Consider the following 24796-nt stretch of genomic DNA (forward strand, 5'->3'; position numbering starts at 1 on the left):
TGGACTCTAAAGCAGTAACTGAAGGAAGAAACAAAACAAGCCTTGTCTGTTTAAGAATCACAGGGACTGCAGTTGTTTCTGTGAACAGCCCACCTTTTGGACCCAATTTCCACTGACCCTTTAGTGATTACTCCGACCATTAAATTATATATTGAATGAATTCAGTTACAAATTTTAATTAATCAGAACCCCAAACCTGGCTCAGGTCTGTTCTGACTTCATAGATCACTGCCCTGATTTGCAGTTATCTGCTCATGACCGTGGCAGTCCACTTACAGCTCAATAAAGAAGGGAAGATGAGATGGTTGGCTTTTAATTCTGGAGGAGATTATATTATATGAGAGGGGAAAGGATTGCTCTTAATTTGGTTATATTGTGCCCAGTGAAATTCTCAAGTGAACGCCTATTCTTGTGCACCAAGATTCTCGCTGCTTCTCCCCTGCTGTGGTTCATTGTGCCTCCCTTGGTCTCCTCCACCTTAATGAAGAACCAGATAGCATCCTGTTGCCTGGAGGAACTTGATAGAAGTGACACTTTCTTCTTTTTTTAGTAAGTAAATAAACATGCATGCTAAATAAAGTTGCCTTCTTGGTTAGAATTGTTATGTTTGATTTTAGGGCTAGTCCTAATCTTCAGTTCCAAAGGGGGGCTGCAATCTTAGGAACCAGGTGGATAGCCTAGGGTCAGCAAGTTTTCCTTCTCCTTTGGTAGAATCTTCATTCCTGAAAATCAGAAAGTAGCCTGTCTGGTCTGCTGTGTGTTTCTACACACATGCACAGCAGAGGTCTCACAAGCAGGCACTGAGCCACTAACCCCTTATGCTTAACTTCAATCTATTAAGTGGAATCCACTCCCCCCCCACACACACACATCATGATTTCCACCAGAGGATTGCCTGGTTCCTCATGCAAGTATAACCTCAGGCAGTCTGCCCTTTTCTCCCCTGAATCCTCATCCCTAACTCAGACTCACCTATGCACTATCCTAATAAGAGAATGGGGGTTCTAGATGACAGCATTTCCATGCGAGAACAGCTGGACTGCAGTTATATAGACAGTCACTTTTATCTGAGCTTCTTCCAATAAAAATAAAAGAACTGTATTGTGGAAGAGTGTGCTTAGGACCTCATGGTCTCTAATACCTTCTCAAAATCTTTATCAATTGTTTCTCCCTCTGTGAAATTATCTGGGTCAGGAGCAATCATAATTGCTAAAGTCTGTCAAAAACTATAAGAGTCTAAGATTTTACTCTACTCACAAGCTAGCAAGTTAGCCTGTCACAGTTCTGTGGATGCTGGCAGAAAACATGAGCCTCCTGCATCAGTGACAAAGGACTTTATTGCTCACAGCAATAGAAATAACAAGATGTCAGCATTTTATTATGCCACTTCCTGAGCAACAATTCCCACAAGATGAGGTGAAGAGGGTCAGGTAATACCTACACATGTGGTAGATTGTACTGGAGGAGAAGGAACCTGTGTGGAGGGAACCCAAATATTTTGTAATGGGCAATAAACAAGCCTGCCCTCTGCTCCTAAGAGAAGCATTATCTTTATTAAGTAGACAGTAACTCTGCCTACCTTTGCCCTGTAAAGAAACAATATCTCTATCTTCCAAGGCTGCACTTTCTTCTACATATATCTTGAAAAGTTGTTCAGAATGATAAGCAGTCAATGCCTCGCTTATCAGACAGGCACTGTCTAATATGCACTCCCATAGAGAATTGCCTCCTGACGTTGTCCTTGTCTTGAACTCACCCTTACACTCAGTTTGAAAATTCCATACACATATTTTGTGTCTACTTTGAGCAAGACCCTATGCTTAGAGCTGGGGGTAGAAAGAATAAAATGCTTCCTTTGCCCTTAAGGAACTGGCTTTCCAGTTGGGAAGACGACAGTGGACAGAAAGTTAAATTGGGTGGGATTGGATAGAATAAAGTTGCAAGGAGATGTGGAAGCATAGAGGAGAGAACCCCCAACTCAGAAGAACAAGCATTCAGAAGTTTCCTGGGGGAGTTGATGCTGAGTGACAGCTGAAGCAGGAGTAATCATTAGCTTAGCATAAAAGGATGAGAATGAGCATAGCATTTGGGATGGAATGGAAAGCAATTTGATGGAACAGGCATGTGGCAGGGGTTGGAGGGTAAGTGATGAGGCTGGTGAAAAGGTCATGATTACAAGGGACCATGGATGCCATGCTAAGGAGTTTCACCATTATCCAGAAAATCTCTGGGTAGCAGGGGATTAAGTAGAGAATCAGATGTATATGTTAAATGATCCTTTGGGCAGCTGTGCAGAGGATGAATCAGAATAGGTGATTCTGGAGACAGGAAACAGGTTACTAGTGCACTCGGGTACAATTGCGAAATAATGAGCCCCATTCTAAGGCAATGACCATGGAGTTTGAAAGTGGGTTGGAGAATAAAGGTATTACAGAGGTGGAACTGACAGGTTGTTGAGGTAAGGGAGAGGGAAGAACCCAGATGGGGCCTGTTTTGTGCTTTGGGCACTAGGAGGGCCATGGGGCCATCCCCTGCCATCTTTAGGAACAGTTCTGCATTTGGCTGTTATACAGGGCAGCCCTCCAGGGCTGTGGAGGGTGTGGAGCTGCTCTCCCAGCACTAAATGTAACTCATTGTCCATTACTGAACAGGAGATGGGGCTCTGAGCATGGACCTGGATCAGGCATGGCAGAGGCAGGGAGAAAACAGAGGATTTAAATGAGAATCAGGATCCTGGGTGGAAGCCAGCTAAGGCAGCAGTCACAGTTCATGGGGTCAAAGCAAAATTCAAGTTCAGGGCCTCCCTGGTGGCACAAAGGGTTAAGCAACACACTATGAAGGTGTCCGCAGCCTTGGCAGCATAAGTTCGATTCCCGGCCAGCCAGGGAGCTACCCACATGGCGCAGTAGACCTCTCCTGTCTCTCCCGCTGCTCCCTTCAGCAGTGTATTTCACTGCCTGTTCTGTTCCCCACTCTGTCACTGATGAATCATCTCACCGCGCCCCCTCCCATATCTCTGGCCTGTACACCTAGTTCTTGTATGCATAAATAAGTAAATCTTTAAAAAAAAAATCAAGTCCAGAAGGGAACTGATACCTCAGACTGGGAGACAGAAACTCACATGGGGTAGAGCAAACCAGGCAGACTAAAAATGTCAGGTGTTGGAAACAAGAAGGGGGATAGGCAGGCAGACAGGTGTGGGGCGCTTCTCTTGACTGGGCAGGTATTTCCCCTCTAGCTGCCTCTGCCTAGTTCAGCCTCACCATGAGTAAAGTGTCCAGAGCTCTCGGGTTCTCATTTAGATTTACTTTTCACTTTTACCTTGACCCTCAATGGATGAGGTGGACGTTCCTGAATTTGGACTTCCAATCTGCATTAGATCCTATGGGGTTTACATGGGATGCCCCAAGAATTTACAGCTGCTAGACAGGAAAAATGCCCAACAATACACACAGTGTCACCTTTAAGAGACCCGAAGAGGGAACACTGACCTCTAGGCCTGCCAGAGGAAGTTCCATGGGAGAGTGTGTATGGTAGAGAACATTCTAATTCTAGGAAATGTCACAAATGAGGCTCGAGGAGCAGGAACTTGGAAGACACAGAGAGATGGCACGTGGCATCCACTTGGTGAGGATGTGGAGCACCTGTAGGGAACACAGAAGGTCAGGAGATAGGAGACATAAAGTAAGACAAATCTCCAAAGTCCTGATACCAGATGTGGCCTGGCAGATAAAAGCCAGTGGAGAGAAAATTACTAAAGACTATATCATTGGGTTGGTATAAAGGCTAGGACTTTATATAGGGCTTATATAAAAACCCAAAAGTTTATGACATTAGTTGGAGTGATTGAACACAAACATTAGGATGGGTTAATTTGTTTAACATACAGAGAAGAGATTGATTAGAGCCAAATTGGTGGCGGGGAGGTGCTCCAGAGTTCCCCTCACTTTCCTAGGTGTGGAGGCCATCACAGGGGTAGGCCAGGCTGTCCAGCCACATTCCCTGACCCTCTCTAGGAGCAGCATTGTTCCCTGGTGTGAGCTCTGCTGGGCCCTTCCCAGCCAAGAAAGTGGCACCGTCCTGTCCCGTATCCACGCTGAGATCTCAGGTTCCTCAATTCCTTTATTCTGTGTGATGACCTGGTGGACTTCTCATAATACCAAGCTCCTTCACTATTTTACCTTCGCTTGTGGGAAAGAAGAAATGAGATAAACAGGGCTTATTTCTCTTGTTTGCAATTTTTTTAAATCTTAATTGGTACTAGCAGGTAATGAATTCCTGTAGTAGAGTGATCTTAGTCATGGTGGAAAGTGGAGACCTTATATAAGGAATATTGACCATATTTGGAGGGTCACTATGGAGCGGGGGAAAGGAACGCATGAGGAACAATAAGGCGACATCATAACTAACTGGCAGGTTTTGCTTATGGGTGTAACAAACATGAAGTAATAAAACTTTACTGTTTGAAATTATTAAGATTTGAGGGTTGTTTATTAATCTTGTCTGATATCTCTTAACTGATAACACTGAAGGTCACTGAGCTGGGACGTACTAGTTGACATTGTATCCATATCTGTTAACTAATGTACTAGTTAACATTGTATCCATGTAAACAAGCCAGTGCTTCCGTTAACAAACCAGGTAATCATCCCTAGGCCTGTCGGGGCCCAGAGGCGAAATCAGGTCTGGAGCTGAGATTTGGGTATCAGGTATACACAAATGCAGTAGATAGTGGATAGGAAAGCATAGGGGTTTAGTCTGAGAGCTTTAGAGTGAGGCTTATTTCCCTCCCTCATGTTCCTTCTCCCAAGGGTGTATGATCTGGCTCCACGTGGCCTGATGCTAAGTAGGACATCACTGCTGCCTGCCGGGTCTGGTGGTTCAGAGTTGTTGGCTTGAGCTTATTGACAGCTGCACACTCATAACGTTGCTAAAAACTTCATAAACTCTGAAGCCTGGAAATAGCCCAAGTGATTTGAGGTTTTGCTCACTTGTAAATGTTTGAGTATTGTGTCCACAAATTGCAAATTGAGTAACTCAATTTTGAGGCACAGCTGTTATTTGGAAAAGACCCATCTAGGAACACAAACTCCTTGCAAAATGATTGTGCTTCATTTTTGTCAAGTATCAGAAAATCATTAAACTGCCAAGCCATATGGCAAATGCCCACTTGAGCCGAGTGCAACAGCACACCATAATGAATCTGTTTTTGGGGAGAGAGATAGGACAGAGTCAGGTTTTTGTGATCTACAGAAAAGTAGACTCACTCTTACGCGTTTCAGCCTTCCAGAGTCCTGAGTAAGGATTTTACCTCCCATGAAAAATTCATATAAAAAATTAAGTTATGGTAGAAGTTTTCCCCCCCCCAGGTATATTTTCCCTTTCAAACAATATCCATTGAGTTTCTGCATACAAAGTAAGTTTAACTGAGGCAATAGAAACTCCTAAAAGTTCACACAGTTTCATTTCCTTAGATAATAACTTAATAAGTATTCATTAGTTATTATTATATCAGAATTAGGTTTAGCTGCATATTAGAGAAAAATAGAAAGCAATGGTGGCTTAGAAGGTTATTTCTGCCCCACGAAAATGGAACCTGGAGTTTGACCATCCAGGACTGACATGGCAACTTCAGTGTCATCAGCATCTAAACTTTCTCTTGGCTTATTCTCTGTCAAAGCTGGAATTGTTCCAATATAGCTGACATGCTTCAGCCATCACGTTCTAGACAGCAGAAATGGAAAGGGGGAGAAAGCCATGCCTTTCTTTTTTAAGGAGAATTCCTGGAAGTATCACCCAACTTCTCTGTTCATAAATCACTGGCTAGTTCTTTATCACATGACCTCTCATTGCTGCAGAGACTGGGGAATGTAGCAATATGTCCAGGTAAAGACAGGGATTCTGTTACTACAGAGCAAGGGAGAGTGGGTATTGGGAGGTTACCAACAGATTCTTCCCTACTTGAGATCCTCAGTGTTCTTCCTACTAGACTGTAATCTCCTGTGGGTTAAGGACCAGATTTTATTTATCCCTGTACCTCTAAGGCATGGGTGCAGTAGCTGGTTAAGTTGTGCTTTTCATTATCAGCACCTCTCACGCAGACCCAGGTACTTTTCACCTCCTACCTCCCTGTCTACCTTCTTAAGTCCAAGTTGGCAAGTTCACTGAAATTTGGAGCATATTTATCTTTCATTATAAAAATATATTATTTCTTGGGCCTCCCCTGGTGGTGCAGCGGTTGAGCACTGGGCTGTGAGGCTGCCCCCAGCCTCTTCAGCGCTGGCTCGTTCCCCGGCCGCCGGCGAGGGTCCCACAAAAAAAAAAAAAAATATATATATATATATATATATAATTTCTTTCATAATGATACTGAACTACCCATTCTTCTGTGTCCCATTATCAACTCTTAATACCAAGTACAAGTGATGCTTCGTGCTAAGTTGTGAAGGTTGGGGCTGAGAAGGAAGACGACAGCAGCAACACGGGGGAGGCCTCCTCAGAGCTCTCTTCCTGTGCAATGTTCCTAAGGGCTGCCAGGTTTTGACCATGGGTGACTATAAACAGGGTGGGCCTTTTTCAAACAAGATGAACAAGCATGTGGAAGCAGATGTGGGAATGGTGAATTCTGCCTTAAATATAATGAGACAATAGAGAAAGGAGCTAATGTTTCTGGAGAAGTCTCTATGGGCCACGTACTATATGAGGTGGCTCAACTCCAGTAATCCTGGTGACTGCCCTAGGAGATCCATGTGATTATCTCCATTTTCCGTGTGGCTCACTGAGGCCCAGGGGAAGGTGATTGGGCTCCTCACCAAAATGCACATGCAAATGCAAACCGTTCCCTTCCAGACATGTTGAAAGAATCTGTGTCAGTGTGTACGAAGTTTTTAGCACAGCACCCAGCCTGTCATTCAAGAAACCCAGTAACTCATCCTCAACTCCACTTCCTGCAGCAATTGAAGTTAGTCCCACTCAACTCCTGAGTGTGGAGTTGCAAGAGATCTTCCCATTCTTTGTCCTTCAACCCTTTTGAAAATTCTCAAAACTGGAGCAAGCCAGGGCTGCCTGCTTTCCTGAGAGTCTCATAATTAGTGCAAGTGCTTAATTGGCATGTTTGTTTCCTCCAAGGGGTGGCTGGTGAAATATCCTCACGCCGACAAAGGAGACTTGCTTTGCTTTTGTGCTTAGCGGCACTGTGGGCGCATAGCAACGCTGGTGAATCCCACAAACTTAGAAAGAAAAAGTGCCAGAGTTCGCATGAAGGTTGATTGCCCTGGAGAAGTTGACACACTCTCACAGATGGAAATGATTTCTCTGGGTCCTGAAAAATGTGCTCATCAACCCCACAAATACAAACCGCGCCTCTTGTTTTCTTTAAGATGAGGAGTCCGGTCAAGAGGTCTATGTAATGAAAGATGTTTGTAGAATCCATTTCCATTCTGCCTGAAGCCATCTGCTTTATGTCTCTAATAAACAGAGGTGTTTGCAGCCACTTTCCAGGCCCCAGTCCCGTTAGATGCCCTCACCACGGGAAAGGTAAATTGACTGCCTCCCCAGAGATGAGCATTAGCACATTACATCTGCAGTGACGGTGCTTAACCTTCCTGCTTGCCTTTCCTTTCTATGTCTCTGCAACGGCCTGTGACAAATGGGCCGAGGGGCGCTCGCTGTGTTAGAATTTAGTACATAAGGGGCTTGGCCAGCTTCACATTTGCCAGTAATTGAGGTGAAGTATAGGCAACAAGAAAGGCCATCTTCTGGAAAGTCAGCGAGTGACCGACCTCAGTAGGCAGAGGGGCTGTGTGGCAGCCAGTGAAGCCATCCCTGGACTTCCTGAAACAGTTCTCTAGGAGCACGTGAGAGCTCTCCAAAAGAAAAATACGAGGAAGTCACACCCCTGTTCAAAATTCTCTGCGGGCTCCACATTGCTCATAGGGTAAAATCCAGGTTGCACAGACCCCTCGGTGGCCTGCAGACCCTTCACCTTGCATCACCCATCGGTTCATGCTCACACACAGCTGCATTGACCTGCTTGCAGCTCTTGACCCTCCTGAGGTGCTGGTTTCTGGATCTTTGAAATGTTGGTCCCTGTGCCCAACACGCCCATCATTATTCTCCTTACCCGCTCAATTGTTTCATCTTTTCTGTCCCAGCTTGAGGGTCACTTTGAAAGGCCTACCCTTAAATAGGTGAGTGTGTTCATCCTATGATTGTGGTAACAAATCACCAAAGCTGTTGGCTTAAATCAACATGGTTTTCTTTTCTTGCAGTTCTGGGGTCACAAATCTGAAATCAAGCAGGGCAGAATTTCCTCTGGAGGTTTTAGGGTAGAATCTTGTACTTTGCTGGTTTCAGTTTTAGCTGCCACTGGCACTGCTGGGTGTGTGGCCTCTTCCTCCGCCTTCTAAGCCAGCAGTGTAGCATCTTTTCTCTGATTGCTGCTTTGATCCTTCCATCATTTTCTATCTGAACATCTCACCTGCTTCTTTTTTTTTTTATCTTTTTTTTTTTTTTAATTTATACAAAAACTGGGATACAGTCAGAGGCATGGGAGGGTGAGAGAATTCACCAGAAACAGCGGGGAGTAGAACAGGCAGATGGACCAAGGACACTGCTGAGGGGAGCAGTGGGCAAGACAGGAGAGGTCTGATCGCCGTGTGGGTTTCTCCTTGGCCAGGCAGGATCGAACCCTCATGCAGAGTCTGCGGACAGCTTCACAGCGCTATGCTCAATCCGTTGCCCCACCAGGGAGGCCCCTCACCTGCTTCTTAAGATCCTCATGATTAAATTGGACCCGCCTCTTTCATCCAGGATGTCCTCCCCATTTCAAGAGCCTTAGTTAAGTCACATCAGCAAAGTCCTTTTCACCATGTAACATAACATGTTCACAGGTTCTGAGATAAGGAATTAGACATTTGGGGGACCATTATCCAGCCATTCAAATTGAGGCATTATGGCCATGAGCCCTCAACCTAGTGCATGTTGCATGTTTAATTGTCCTTCCCATAGATGACTAAAAGACCATGAGGATGGGTCACATCTGCTTACCTTCCATTGTACCTCCAGTGCCCAGTAGAGGTCCTGACCAGTAGACATTAATAAACAGCTGTTGTGCGTAGCTGGAAGGCGGAGCCTTGTCAGAGATGTTCTGGATAGTGTCTGAAAACATGCATTGCCACATCTTTGAAGGACCATGGTGGACCCTAGAAGGGGAATTTGGAAGTGTTCACTGGCATCTAGCCTGACAAAGTGGCAGCTGGTGACCTCCAGGTCTCCAGGGAGAGCAATGGCCTTGGAGTCATTTATTTCTGCCTTGATTTTTATTATTTCCTTTCTTCTACTGGTTTTAGGGTTTTTTGTTGTTCTTTTTCTAGTTCTTTGAGATGTAAGATTAGGCTGTTTCTTTGAGCTCTTTCTTGTTTCTTGATATAAGCCTCTATTGCTCTATATTTTCCTCTTATTACTGCTTTTGCCGCATCCCATACATTTAAGAAATTGGAGTCCTCCTTGTCGTTCAACTCAAAGTATTTTTTAATTTCTTCTTTAATCTCCTCATTAGTCCAGTGGTCTTCCAGTAGTGTGGGTTTCAATCTCCATGAGGTGGGAGGGTTCCTTACCTTCTTTTTATGGTTTATTTCTAGTTTGATGCCTTCATGGTCAGAGAAGAGGGTTGGTATGATTTCAATCTTATGTATCTGTTGATGTTTGTCTCATGTCCCAGTATGTGATCGATCCTGGAGAATGATCTGTGTGCACTTGAGAAAAATGTGTACTCAAATTTTTTTGGGTGTAGTGTTCTATAGATGTCTGTTAAGCCCATGAGGTCTAGATCCTTATTTAGAGCTTTAGTGTCCTTACTTACTTTTTGTCTCGTTGATCTATCCATTATTGATAGTGGTATGTTGAAGTCTCCTACTACATATGTATTTTCTCTGATGTCTATTTTCAGGATGATAATAGTTGTCTGATATATTTTGGTGCTCCTTCATTTGGTGAGTATATGTTAATGAGTGTTATGTCTTCTTGATGTATCGTCCCCTTGATCATAATGTAGTGACCATCTGGGTCTCTTTTTACCATTTTGAGTTTGAAATCTGTTTTACTGATGCAAGTATAGCTGTTTCTGCCTTCTTTTTTAGTCCATTTGCTTGTAGGATCATTTTCCATCCTTTTACTTTCAGTCTATTTTTTTTAAAGATTTATTTATTTATTTATATAAGCACTGGGTATAGTCAGAAGCGCAGGAGGGTGAGAGAATTCAACAGAGCCAGAGCAGAGAGCAGAACAGGCAGAGTGACAAAATACACTCTGAGGGGAGCAGTGGGCGTGGCAGGAGAGATCTGTCGTGCCATGTGGGACCCTCGCCGGCAGCCCAGGATCGAACCGGCGCTGCAGAGGCTGCCCTGGTAGTGGCTGGATCACCCCTGGCACCTAATCGCTGGATCCCCTTCTGGTTCCAACTCAAGACCAGATGTGGGGCCTGGCTGGTGCATACTTTTTGGCTCACCTCTGAGTGTAGGGATAGCCCTTTCTCAGTTCCACACAGTTTTGGTGAGGTCCAGACTCAAAGCTCCCAGTTTTAAGGATGGCTCATCTGGAAGGCACTTCCCTGTGTCCTCAGACTGCCTCAGTGGTGGCTGGAAACCCCTCTGGGCTCCAGCCAGCAGCCAGTGGCAGAACCTGGTTTGTGCGGGATTTCAGCTTACCTCTGACTATGGAGTGGGCCCTTTCTCAGTTCCACACAGCTTTGGTGAAGTCTGGAGGCAGAGCTCCCTGTCTTAAATATGGCACATCTTGGGGTGGGATCTTAAGTGCCTCTGGAAAGCTAGAAAGGTCTCTGGTAGGCCCAGTTCTTGACTGTTTGAGACAGAACCCCGAAAAGTGATAGCCATCTGAAAAAAAGAAACCTTGGTCAGGAATAGTCACTTATCCACACAACTTTTCCTAAGCCCCTGTGCTGAACACAGTGCAGGAGTTGAAGGGACCAAGATGAATTTAAACCACCCTGTAGGAATTTACCTTCTAAATTGGGGAAGAACACCACGAAAAGAGGTGACAGTTTCTGTGGTCAGTGAAAGAAGAGAGTAATAAACAGTGCAGGAAGGGGTGTTGGGTAAGACTAGGAGGATAAAACCTTGAAGGCAGGGTGATGAGGGTGTCGCAGGTGGTCGGAACATTTGCAGAATTGAGGAGAAAGGAAGCCGTGTGTTGTTTCCGAGGAGTCGGATAAAGTGCTGTCTGAATGAGTGTAACTTAGGTGGCAGCAAACTGAAAAGGTGGCAGGCGCCAGAGGTAGAATCTCTGTCTTATCCCCAATTTGATGATAAATTCCAAGGAGGGTGTGTGCCTCCTTTCTCAACTTGTTATGTCCTTCAGCAGCAATAATTGTTCAGTCGATGGACCTCCATTAAATGCTTATTGATGACAAGCCTTTCCCAATAAACAGTCTCCCACACTCACTTTGTCTCGCCAGAGATTATTAGATGAAGGGCAGCTGAACCTCAGCTGAACCTCCTCATGGCATCTGGCCTTCTGTCTGATGAGATTTGCACTCTAACCACTGCCTGGTTTATTCCCCTGGAGGGCCCTGGAGTGAGTCCATTTCAACCCTATCATTGTATTTCTCTGGGCTTGGGCTTGGGCTTGGGCTTGGGCTTGGGCTTGGGCTTGGGCTTGTGCTTGGTCTTGGGCTTGGGCTTGGGCTTGGGCTTGGGCTTGGGCTTGGAAGGGAGTTTAGCTGAAACAGATTGGAGTGTACATGTGATTCAGGTGCATTGGCCTGAGTAGGGCAGGTGCATCCACTACCCAGGATGCAGCTCCAGCAGGAGAAGTCACTGTCACAGCAGTGTGGCTCAGTGTGCCTGGGACAAGGACAGAGAAGAAAGACATTTATTAGACATCATTTATTCTCCTTGTCATCATCGCACCCCATTGTCGTTGATGCCAACATTCAAACAAATGCTCTAATTTACAGTTTCTGGGACCTTTTGGAAAATGGATCAAAACCCCAGGTTACCTGAGATGCTGCAGTTACACATTTTAATGATTCTTAAAAACTTGTATTTTGTCAAAATGAAATAGAATTTTGAAAGTTTTCTTAATAGTTGTGAAAAAAGCAAGCCTCTTCAGATACACTCATCACATCTTCAGCTCTTATGAATGGCTCAGCAAACTCTGCAAATAATATCTCATTAAACCATCTACCTTCCCTGGGAAGGACATAGCAGCAGCAAGTTGCAGCAGGAAGAGTAGTATATGGGTTACCCGCTGTCTCAAAGGAACCTTGAAGAAACCACAGCCCGCTTAGACTGAGAGGTTTTTTTTTGCTTGTTTGTTTGTTTGTTTGTTTATCTTCATGCTATAGTTCAGAATTAGGCCTTCCTGCCACCGGATGCCATTCCACTTTTCAGCTATTTCATCTTTACTGAGCCCTCCTCTGGGCCAAGCTTTGTGCTTGGAACTGAGATCCAAAAACAAGGAAGATGTCACTCTTGCTCTTTAAGGATTTTCCTTCTATGGTGTATATGAAAGATGCATAAGCAGTTTTACCAATAGAACATGGCATGTGATTTACAAAGGTTAGGTGAGAGATTGCCTAACTCAAGGTAGTCCACAGTAAAAATTGTATGCCTAGCTCTGTGGCAGACACTAGATTAGCTAATCTAATTCCCAATTCCCTTTCCCTTGCTGTTCCTCTGGAGAGGCTGCAAAACTAAATATTTGTTTTCACAGTCTCCCTTAAGCTAGATGACAATCGACCTCGTTCTGGTCAGTGAGACAGAAGTATTTAAACTCTACGGGGGAGGTAGGAGGGAATCTGAGAAATTCTGTGTTCTTGATTAAGAGGGACAGCCATTCTATTATAGCTTCTTATTCCTCCTTGTCTATAGTATCAATCATGATGGCTGTAGCTACAGCAGCAATCTTGTGATCATGAGGGAAAAGCCAAGAGAATGACAGGTCATTTTGAGTCAGTGATCCGGTGCCAGCAACTGCCTACCTCTAGGTGTTTTGTCATGTGAGAAACAAACTTCTATTTGTTAAAGCATCTGAGGTTAGACTGTGGGACTTGTGGCCAAATGCATCATGAACTAATGCAGGCAGCAAGCAGGCAGTCAAGATACAGTGATTGAAGTGGTAAATAATGTGATCACCTAAGCCTAGTGTTAAGACTAGTTTGTTATGTGCTAGAGGTATTCCAGTTGGAAGAAACTGAAATAGCATGTACAAAAGCAAGAAGCTATGATGCGTGCACCAAGAAGCCACAGCAAGTAGTTCATTGTTACTGAAGTGTAAATTATCAGACAGGCAATGGTTGGGTACAAGTCTGTAGAAGCAAACAGTAAAGGACAGGTTAAAGCAGTTTTCTTGGACACAAAGAAAGTTCCAAGCTCCAGTGACAGAAACCGTTCATATACCCTGGTACTGGAGAATTATAGCTAAAGGAGTAATGTGAGGAATGAGAGGAAGTGAATGCATTACTTCTGATAGTCACTGTATTTATTATCGCTGCAGAGCAAATTACCCAAAACTTTACAGCTTAAGCGAATGTATGTGCATTGCCTCACAATGTCTGTGGGTCAAGAATCTAGATGTGTCTTAACTGGTTATTTTACCTCAGAGGCTCTTACAAGGCTGCAGTCAAGGTATTCACAGGGCAACAGTCTCATCTGAAGATTTGAGTGGGGAAACATCCACCCCACATTCACTCACATGGTGGATAGCAGGATTCATTTCCTCATGGCCCATTGGCATTGGCACCAGAAGTCTCCTTCAGTTCCCTTCCCCATGGATCTGTCCATAAGGCATCAGACATGTGGGAGCTGACATTGTCAGAGTGAGCAAACAATAAGGCGAAAGAGGGAAGCCAGAGGTATTTTCGTGACCTTCTCTCAGGTGGAAAACCACTCTTGTATTTTGTTCATTCAAAGCAGTTAGTGAATCCAGGTCCTGCTCAAGGGGAGGAGACAACAGTAAATACTAGAAAGTAAGGATCATTGGGAGCCATTTTAGAAGCTTGCAACCACTAGCATCCCACCACCTTCTTGTCCTCGTCCTCCCTTTTTGTGGTCAGCAGCAGCAGCAGCATCTTCATCATTATCATCACCATCCCCAAAGCCACAGTGATTATTAAATATTTGTATGCACACATACTTTCTCATACTTAGCTCATTTAGCCTCACAACAATCCTGTAAGACTAATATCAACATTTTTCATGTGAGGAAATGAAGGCTCAGAGAAGGAATGTGATTTGCTTACTGGTCACACAACCAGTAAGAGGTAGAACTAGGAGTCAAACCAATGCCTAGTTAGAGTGGAACTCTTTACCACTGCTCTCAGAGGCAGCATCTCAGAGGCGACAGGAGCCAGGTCTGCAGCCTTCCCTGGAACCCAGGAAATGTTCTGCCTGCCTTTAACCTCACCCCAGGGCTGAAGGCCACAGAGTAAGGAGACAAAAGGATGAGCTGGGCCCTCTCAAAATAGCTGGGCCCAGATAAAGGACAAAGGGTGAAGTCAGAAAAGATTTCTGGATAAGTTAATAGCCCTATAACAATATTTATTTCTTGCTTTAATAACTGCACTGCAGTTATGTAAGAAAATGTGTTTGTCCTTAGAAAACACATGCTGAAGTACTTAGAGGGAAAGAGATATTATGTCTATAACTTTTCGCACACATTTCAGAAAAGAAGTATTTATAAGTCTATACAGATTGTATGTGTGTGGGTATGTGTGCATAGAAAGAGAATGAATGATAAAGCAAATATGGTAAAATGTTAACATTTGGAGAATCTGGGTAAAAGGTATAAAGGAATTCTCTCTGTAAATTTTGCAACTTTTTTTGTAAGTCTGAAATTATTTAAAAAGTAAGTTTTTAGGGCCTCCCTGGTGGCACAAGGGGTTAAGCTCTGCACTATGAAGCAATCCGTAGTCTCTGCAGCACAAGTTCGAGCCCCAGCCAGCCCAGAAACCCACATGGTGAGGCAGACCTCTCCTGTCTCACCCGCTGCTCCCCTCAGCAGTGTATTTCAGTCAGTCTGCTTGTTCTGTTCCCCACTCTGTCTCTGGTGGGTCCTCTCACCCTGCGTCTCTGGCCTGTACCCCAGATCTTGTATGCATAAATAAATAAATCTTTTTTTTTTTAAAAAAGTAAGTTTTTAAAAAGTACCTGTCTACTTTAGGACTTAATGAGTTCTACTTGAACTGTGAGCGATGACATTTGGGAGTCTTCAATATATCCTTTTGACCCTAATGTGACTCCTTTGAATCCTGAGAGAGTTTAAAGGTTATAAGTAGAACATGGTCTCTGGGGTCAGAGGACTGGGCTCTCAGTCCTGGTCCTGGTTGCTTCTAAAATTTCTAAACCACATAAGTAGCCATTCAAGGTTGTTTAAAGGATTTTGTGAGATGAGACTTATACCTTGGTTTAGTGTTTAGCACAATTTCTGGTTCATGATGAGCTCTCCATAAATGTTATTATTATCATTGTCTCCTCCGTCATCACACCTGTGAGAAGTAATGACCTGGGTATATTCAGGCACTAATTTAGACAGTTCTCTTGGTGTCAACTCCCTGACATGAGTTCTTGTCCTCATAATGGCAGGGTGGCCACTGCGGCAGATGTGGATGTACCTGAGAAGATGAAGATTCGAATCCCTGTGGTACTCCTCGCCTGTGGCTCCTTCAACCCCATCACCAACATGCACCTGCGCTTATTTGAGGTGGCCAGAGATCACTTACACCAAACAGGTCAGTCATGGTACTAGGATGCAGTGGAAGAACTGGCAGCTTGCACTTTGTGGGACTTTGCTGGTTGATATCATCACCATTATTAAAATTGCTTGTTTTGTTCACTCACTTATAGCATAACTGGTAGCCTGCATCTCCTCTATCATATTCATTAGGCTAATACCACTTGGCCATGTGGTATGTGTATAAGTCATATCCCCAGTCATAGAGTTGAATGCTTCTTGGATTCATCCTGCCCATCTCATATTATCCGTGAATGCTAAAGACAGTGGTCACTCTAGTACCTGTGTCTCAATCAGGGCACCCTCTCAGTTGCTCCCAGCATCAGGCTACACAGCCAGATAAATAGGTAGCATAGCATGTGTCTGTGAGAGCTCCTGCTACTCTTCAGTAAGTAAGCATACATTCTGTAATCGGGAGTTGACATTGTCTTCTTTGAAAGACTAGATCTTAGAGGGTAACAAATTAGCATTCTTATACATAGGCATTTTCAATACCAATGGTATGACTTTGCCAGAAATATTTAATCAGCTGGAAATATTTAATCTGGAAATGTTTCATCTCCTTGACTTTCCATTTCATTATTAAAAAGTGAAATGGCATTTTGAATCTGCATGATTATTTCTAAAGAATATAAGTCATTTATATTTTGATATCAGGTATATATGAAAGTATTTATTAGATTTGTATATTTTGTTTATTCCTGTATGTGTTTTATATTTTCATATTGTTCAAAAACGTTTGCCTTTAAGGGCATCTTTTGTACACCAGAGTCAATTCTTGTTTATTTTTAATATATAAAAAAAGAATTTGATTAATATGTACATTATTTCTTCAAAGAAATTACATACAAATGTTTATTTATTTTAAAGGCAATTTTTTGTTTATAAAGTGTAATTTTTTATTATTCAAAGACAAAAAGTAAGTGTCTAGCCTTACTAAATATATAGCTCTTACAAAAAATAAAAAGTCCAAACAATGGGTCAGTGAACATTAGTGGGCAAAATACCAAAGAGGAAGTGTAACTAACCATTAAACTTGGGGAAAAGTGCTCAATATCATTAAATCAATGAAAATGCAAATAAAGACATGATGAAATATCTCAAGATTTGTGGTGATTAGCACCTTGTAGCGATAAACAAGGTAAATACCACAAGGACAGCTACTGTGGCTGCTTGAGCACCACAAAATTGCCACCATCTGTCACCAAACTATAGTTGGTGTTTAATAAATATTTGTTGTGGGAGTAAATAGTTTTAGCCTAAGAGATTAGCAAAGATTAAAGATTGACAAAATTCAATACTTCTAGGGAGGGAGGGAACCATATTCTCATGTATTTCTGGTGATGAGATAAGTGAGAAAGCATTCATGGAGAGCAATTTGGTATAACTTGACAAAAAATTTAAACTCTGCACCTATACCCGAAATGAGGAGAAAAATCAATCAAAACTGAACCAAAACTGCTACAAATGTTTGAATTCACAAACAAGGACTATAACTATATGCTCTATATTCAAAAATTAAATAGCAATAAGGGCCTCCCAGGTGGCACAAGGAGTTAAAACGCAGCCTATGAAGCTATCCACAGCCACTGCAGCATGAGTTTGATCCCCGGCCAGGGAGCCACCCACATGGTGCAGCAGACCTCTCCTGACTCACCCCCTGCTCCCCTCAGCAGTGTATTTCAGTCAATCTGCCTGTTCTGTTCCCCATTCTGTCTCTAGTGAGTCCTCTCACCCTCCATACCTCTGACCTATACCCCAGTTCTTGTGTGCATAAATAAATAAATCTTTTTTAAAAAAATTAAGTAGCAATAAGCTAAATATAAAAAATACTCAAATCAAAAACCTAGAAGAGAAAACCACAATATATGAGATGAAAAATACTCTGAATAGGATTAACAATAGAATAGACATTGCAGAAGAAAAGCTTCACGAACTTGAACATCTAACAGTAAGAACTATCAAAAATGTAACACAAAGAAGTAAAAAAAAATTTTTTTAAAGAAATAAAAGTACATCAGTTAGATGTGGGATAATTTAAAGCATCTTAATATAGTTGTAATTAGAATACCAGAAGGAAAAATCAAAGAACATGAAAAAAAAATAGTGACTGAAAGTTTTCCAAATTTGATGAAAACAGATTTTATCAAATAACAAATTACAAGCACAAAAATGCATGAATAAAACAATTCCAAGGTATGTGATTATCAAATTTTTCATAACCAGTGTTAAGGAGAAAATCCGAAGACAGAGACAGAAAAACAAAGGTAAGGATGCCAACAAATTCTTGTCACTGAATTCACAAAAGGGAATTCAATGAAAAACATCTATTTTTAGCACTCATTGAAAAACCTGTCAACCTGGGATTCTGTGTCCATTTTATAGCTGTTGAAATATTTTTCAAAAAGAAAGGTAAATATAGACATTTTAGATATACAAAAGCTGAAAGAATTCACCACCAGTAAGACCACACCATAAGAAATGTTCAGAAGGAAAATGATATCAGATGGAAAAATGGACCTACAAAAAGGAAAGCAGAGCACTGGTAAGCACATGGGCTATGTATTTTTTTTTCCTATTACTTAAATTTCTTTAAAAGATAATAATATAAACAAAAATAATAATAATAGATAGTAATATATAACATAATAGCAACAATAAACAGTATATTATATGTAGAAGTAAAATACTTGACAGCAATGTCATAAAGTCTCGAAAAGGAGAAATGAAAAAACACTACTGTAAGGCTCTTATGCTATAGATGAAGTGGTATAATATCACTTAAAAAGGCTGTGATAGGGCCTCCCCGGTGGCGCAGCGGTTGAGCGCTGGGTTGCGAAGCTGCCCTCAGCCTCTGCAGCACCGGTTCGATCCCCGGCTGCTACCCGGCCACCGGAGGAGGGTCCCACATGGCGCGCAGACCTCTCCTGCCGCCCGCTGCGCCCCTCAGCAGTGTACTTCGGTCCTTCTGCCTGCTCTGCTCCCCCGCTCTGGCTCTGGTGAATTCTCTCACCCTCCCGTGCTTCTGACTGTACCCAGTGCTTGTATAAATAAATAAATAAAAATAAATAAATAAATCTTTAAAAAAAAAAGGCTATGATAAATTAAAGATATATATTATAAGCCCTACCACAACCACTAAAACAGACAAAAACAGTTATAACTAATAAGCATGCAAAGAATTGAATTGAAATTTACTTAGTTAATCCAAAAGAAAAAAAAGAGGAAATGGTGATCAAAGAATAATGTAAGAATTGAAGGCAAAAAACAAAAAGATAGAATAAAACCTAATTACATCAAGAATTACATTATATAAGATAGTCTAACAATTCCCACTAAAAAGCACACATTGTCAAATCAGATAAAATAAACTGGACCCAATTACAACTTTATAATGCTTATAAGAAGTATACTAAATATAATGACACAAACAGGTTCAAAATAAAAGGGTGGAAAACTATCCCATACTGACATTAATTAAAAGAAAGTTGAAACTGCTATAGTAATATAAGAAAAAAGAGATTTCAGAGTAAAATATATTACCTGGAATAAAGGTCATTTTATAATTATAAAGAAGTCAGTACTTTAAGAGGGTATAATAATCCTACACCATTTTCCATTTCCTAAAAGAATTTCAAAATTTAGAAGAAGTAAAAACTTACAGAACTGCAAGGAGAAATAGACAAGTCCACAATTACAGTCAGATATTTCATTTTTCTTCTCACTAACTGATAGAAAAAGTATACAGAAAATTATTAAAGATACAGAACACTTGAACAACATTATCAACCACTTTGACCTAGTTGACATTTATAGAGCACTTGACCAAACATCCTCTTAATACACATTCCTTTCATGGACACAGAGAACATTTACCAAGATAGACCATATTTTGAACCATAAAATAAGTCTCAATAAATGTAAAAGCATTGAAATCCTATCTCTGACCATGGTGGAATTGAATTAGAAATCAGTAACAGAAAGATCTCTGGAAGATCCCCCAATTTGAAATAAAATAGTACACTTCTAAAAACCCAAAAGAAATCAAAATGATAATCAGAAAATATTTTTAACTGAATGAAAAGGAAATTAGGATCTAGCTAAAACTTTGACGTGTTGCTAAAGCAGTACTTAGGAGAATTTTACAGCACTGAATACCATACTAGAAATAAAGGTGTCAAATTAATAAATTCAAATTCAGTCTTATGAAATTAGAAATAAAATATCAAATGAAATATAAGCATAAGAAACTCATGAAGAGCAGAAATCAATGGAATAGAAAACAGAAGTATATTAGAGAAAATTAATTAAACCAATAGCTGTAACTTTGAGAAGAATCAATGAAATTGATTATCAGGAATAAAAATTCAATTTTTTAAATTTTATAAATATTTAAAAGAGGAAAGATATAAATTGCCATTATCAGTAATGAGAGAGATGACATTCTACAGATTCTGATACTAAAAAGATAAAGAAACATTATAAACAACTTTATATCTATAAATTTGACAGCTTAATTAGATTAGAAAAATCCCTCAAAAGACACACTACTAAATGAGAATTATTCTGATTCAAGAATTAATTTTTTAAAGGAAAAAGAAATGGTTAATCTAGATAGCTTTATATTAACTAAAGAAAGTTAATTTTTAATTTAAAAACCACTCCACAGAGAATTTTGGGAAGGTGGAAGAGTAAGAAGCACCAGGAGTCCCCAGTTAGACAAACTTGCTGTAGCATAATCTATCTGATATAATTATTTTGGAACTCTCAAGTCTTTTGAAGACATGTAACTTCCAGGGGGAAACATGTAAATTAAGGTTAATTTCTGCTTCCCTTCCCCCTCTTCCAGCAATACAACAGGCAGATGTACAAGTGTTCCTGGAGCAGCTTGCACACGCAGCCAGATTGTTCAAAAATCATTATCCTCCAATATTGAGGACTGGTATTCTGATCACTGGTTGCTGCCTCTGATCACATAGGTGCAGACAAAGATGTGGGCAGTCATTATTGTCACAACTCCCTTCACTGTTGCAAGCCCCAGCCCCTCCAGCTAAATTTCATTGCAGGGGATTTAAAGGGTCAGTGCACTTTTTCCCCCTCCCCTATTTTTCTTCTCTTTCTTTTGAGGAGCCAAACGTTAAAGATTACGACATGCAAAACCAACTGCATATGTGGGGAAAATTAGCAAGTTTCTAAACATGTCCAGTGAAAGACTCAGAAAAAACCTGAGATAACATTAAACTTATACCCTAGGCTGATCTTTGGCACAGGGGCTGCCTACATAAGTAAGTATACAAATAAAGCAAGACCAGGGGAAGGAAAAAGATCAATTTTCCAGAGTTATTGTTATAGGGCAGCCCCAATACAAAACAGGGTGCCTGACTGTGGGTCCTCACCCACGCGCTTAAAGGGACTTTCAATGCTCTACTGCAGGCACATGCGAAAGGTTAAAAAAAGGTTTATTTACAAGGGAAGGGCAAATGAGGAAATGTACAACTCAGGGAGAAAAGTGGGAGACAAAGTTTTAAATGCGTCCTACCCGATCCACCGATCAGGAATCCCAAATGGCACTCTGAGAGCTGGCTGCAAGCCAGGAGCCGTGAAGCCAGGAGGCGAGCAAGAGAGCGAGCGAGAGACCCCAAGGCCCATGTGTTTGTTTTTTTTATACCAAACCTGGCTGCTTAATTCCACCCTCAGGTCCCAGCCACCTTTCCTTTGATGATGATGGGATTTGTCTTTCCCAATGTCCTGATGGCTTTGGTCTGGAGTGGGGGTGGGGTCCACAAAGCCTGTATGGGATTAGCTCAGGACATCCTTTCCCCCTAACATTATCATATCAGTAAATTAAAATGTCTGGTTTTCAACAAAAAAATCATAAAGGCATACAAAGAAACAGTAAAATACAGCCCATTTGAAGGGGATCGTGGGTGTAAGAATCAATAGAAAATGTCCCTGAGAAATATCTGATAGAAGATATACTATAAAGACTTTAAAATACCTGTCTTAAAGATGGTCAGAGAACTAAAGAAAACTGTGAAGAAATCTACAAAAAAAGCCATATAAAACAAATAGAATATATGACCCTCCCTATCAGCAACTCCTTTAAATATAAAAGGATTAAACTTCCCAATCAAAACACAAATAGTTATATATATATATATATATATATATATATATATATATGGACAAAATGGAAATAAAAATAACAATAAAGCAATCAAAAACCTAAAAAGGAATCAGAATGAAAATCTGGACTTGAAAAGTACAGTAAATGAAATGAAAAATTCATTTATCGGCATCCATTAAAGGGATTCAAAGGCAAATATGAATGGGTCAAGAAAACAGTTAGCAAACTTGAAGATAGGACAATAGAAATTATTGAGTCAGGAACAGAAGAAAAAATTAAAAATGAACAAATTCTAAGGGACATGTGGCACACCATCAAGCCAACCAATGCATTGTGGGCATCCAAGAAGATGAAGAAAGCAGAGATTATTTGATGTACTAATTATGAACACCTCCCAAATATAATGAAAGACATGAATATAAACATCCAAGAAGCTCAGCTAACTCCAAGAAAAATGAACCCAAAGAGAACCACATTATAGTTGCTATTACCATATTATTGTCAAATTTGCAAAAGATAGAGACAGAGAATCTTAAAAGCAACAAGAAAGAAGTGATCATCACATACAGAATGCTCAAAAAGATATTCAGCAGACTTCTCATCAGAAAACTTTGGAGACCAGGAAGTAGAACACTGATCTTTTCAAAGTGATAAAAGAAAAAAAAACTCAACAAAAAAATCTTCTAATTAGCAAAACTGTCCTTCAAAGGTGAGAGTGAAAATAAAACATCCTCACATAAACAAAAGCTGAGTTTATTACCACTAGACCTACCCTGCAAGAAATTTTCAAGGAATTCCTGCAAGATAAAATGAAAAGACATGAGACAGTAACTCAAGCCTGCATGGGGAAGTAAAGACGCTCTGTGAAGCTGTCTGCAGTCTCTGCAGTGCGGATTCAATTCCCAGCCAGCCAGGGAGAAACCCACATGGTGTGGCAGACCTTTCCTGTCTCGTCTGTTGCTCCCCTCAGCAGTGTCTTGGGTCCATCTGCCTGTTCCGCTCCCCGCTGTCTCTGGTGAATTCTCTCACCTTCCCGCGCCTCTGACTGTACCCCAGTTTTTGTATAAATAAATAAATCTTAAAAAAAAATAGCTTGATAGTCCAAAAGTAATGTTAGTGTAACTTTGGTTTGTAAATGCAAGTCTTATTTTCTACGTAATGTAAGGTAATGCTTTGGGGAACACAATGTATAGAGATGTGATTTTGTGACATCAGCAAATAGAAGGGGTAGGGATGAAACTATAATGGAGTAGAGTTTTTGTTTGTCATTGAAGTTAATCTTGTATACATTCAAATTAGAGTGTTATGTGTTACTTTTGGATGTTAAATGTAACCCCATAGTAACCACAAAGAAAATAGCTATAAATATACACAAAGGGAAATGAAAAAGGAGTTTAAACATTTTACTGTTTTTAAAAAAATCAACTAAATACATAAAAATGCAGTAATGCAGGAAATGAAGGACAAAAAAGCTACAAGGTATATGTAAGACAAATAGCATGACAGAAGTAAATCCCTCCCTATCAGTAATGCCTTTAAATACAAATGGATTAAACTTCCCAATCAAAACACAAATAGGCAGAATGGATTGAAAACACATCATTTAATGATATGCTAAATACAATAGACTCACTTTAGGTTAAGGACAATGATAGATTTGAAAGTGAAAGGCTGCAAGAAACATGTTCCCATTCCATGCAAATAGTAGCTAACAGAAAGAAGGGTATATGATATCAGACAACATAGACTTCAAAACTTAGAAAGGTTACAGCAGACAAAAGACATTATACATTGATAAAGGATTAAATACATCAAGAGGATATACTAATTATAAATTTGCACTTAATGATAGACCATCAAAATATATGAAGCAAAAATCAACATATATGTATCCCATTTATATAAAATTCTAGGAATTACAGACTAATATAGAGTGATGGCCTGGTTAGTAGATGAGGGTTGGGGAGAAGCATGGGGCATAAGGGAAGGATTAGAGTGGCAGGAGGAATCTGTGGGGGATGATGGATGTTTATTGTCTTGATTACAGTGTTGATTTCCCAGGAGTATACATATGCAAAGCTTGTCAAATTATACCCCTTAGATACATATGATTAATTGTATGTCAATTTAAAAGCTTGTTTCAGTTATATAAAATAATGTGATAGATCCAATAGGACAAATGATGCAATCTAATTCAACAGAAGAGACATATAAATCAAATGTCATGTATGGACCTTATTTGAATCCTGAATCCTGATTCAAATAAATCAACTACAAAAACACATTCATGAAAGCTTAACAATTGCTGATGTGTTAACAATCATCCTCATCTCTCTCTTTTTTTTTTTTAAAGATTTATTTATTTATTTACACAAGCACTGGGTACAGTCAGAAGCGTGGGAAGGTGAGAGAATTCACCAGAGCCAGAGTGGGGAAGAGAACAGGCAGAGTGACGAAATACACTGCTGAGGGGAGCAGCGGGCAGCAGGAGAGGTCTGTGCGCCATGTGGGACCCTCGCCCGGAGGCCGGGGATAGAACCGGTGCTACAGAGGCTACGGGCAGCTTCGCAACCCAGCGCTCAACCGCTGTGCCACCGGGGAGGCCCTCATCCTCATCTCTTGAGGAAAAGAAGTATATACCCTTGGTCCAGCAGTTCCACTTCATGAAATTTATTCTAAAACAAGTATGTGTGGGCAAAGAAGAGTATTTCACTTTGGAGGAGAAAAGGAATGTATTATTCCCTGTATATCTTAAAATAGCTTGAATAATGTTCTTTCCAGAGTATTGGCTTCCACTTGACATAAACATCTTTTTGACTCTTAGCCACGAAGTGGCCTTTCCTGACAAGCTTGACTCATCAGAAATGCCCATGGTTTAATCGACAGTATCTTTACTGTGAGTTTTATCAGGGTGGGGCT

The 24796-nt window shown here is 41.0% G+C and overlaps 1 protein-coding gene and 1 long non-coding RNA gene across 5 annotated transcripts in view; one reads left to right on the top strand and one right to left on the bottom strand.

Annotated features, from left to right (window-relative positions):
- The window catches only part of NMNAT3 (nicotinamide nucleotide adenylyltransferase 3), a 110947-nt gene that overhangs the window by 38973 nt on the left and 47178 nt on the right, over nucleotides 1-24796 (top strand). For 2 of the 4 annotated variants that reach the window (XM_037525886.2, XM_054700779.1), the window contains exon 2: nucleotides 15603-15748. In XM_037525886.2, coding sequence (XP_037381783.1) covers nucleotides 15640-15748 — 109 coding nt within the window. In that variant the 5' untranslated portion in view covers nucleotides 15603-15639. Of the gene's footprint in view, nucleotides 1-3553; nucleotides 3685-15602; nucleotides 15749-24796 lie in introns of those variants that run through there. The other 2 variants (XM_037525889.2, XM_037525888.2) reach the window with 2 other exon arrangements.
- LOC129146764 (uncharacterized) lies at nucleotides 262-10931 on the bottom strand. Its single transcript, XR_008553952.1, has 3 exons — nucleotides 10707-10931; nucleotides 3492-3644; nucleotides 262-722 (listed from the first exon to the last, which is right to left on the bottom strand). It is a non-coding gene; the product is annotated as an uncharacterized LOC129146764 (long non-coding RNA).

Source organism: Talpa occidentalis, unplaced genomic scaffold (genome assembly GCF_014898055.3).
Source record: "Talpa occidentalis isolate TD23 unplaced genomic scaffold, MPIMG_talOcc4v2.1 talOcc4.4, whole genome shotgun sequence".
NCBI classification, from domain to species: Eukaryota; Metazoa; Chordata; class Mammalia; order Eulipotyphla; family Talpidae; genus Talpa; species Talpa occidentalis.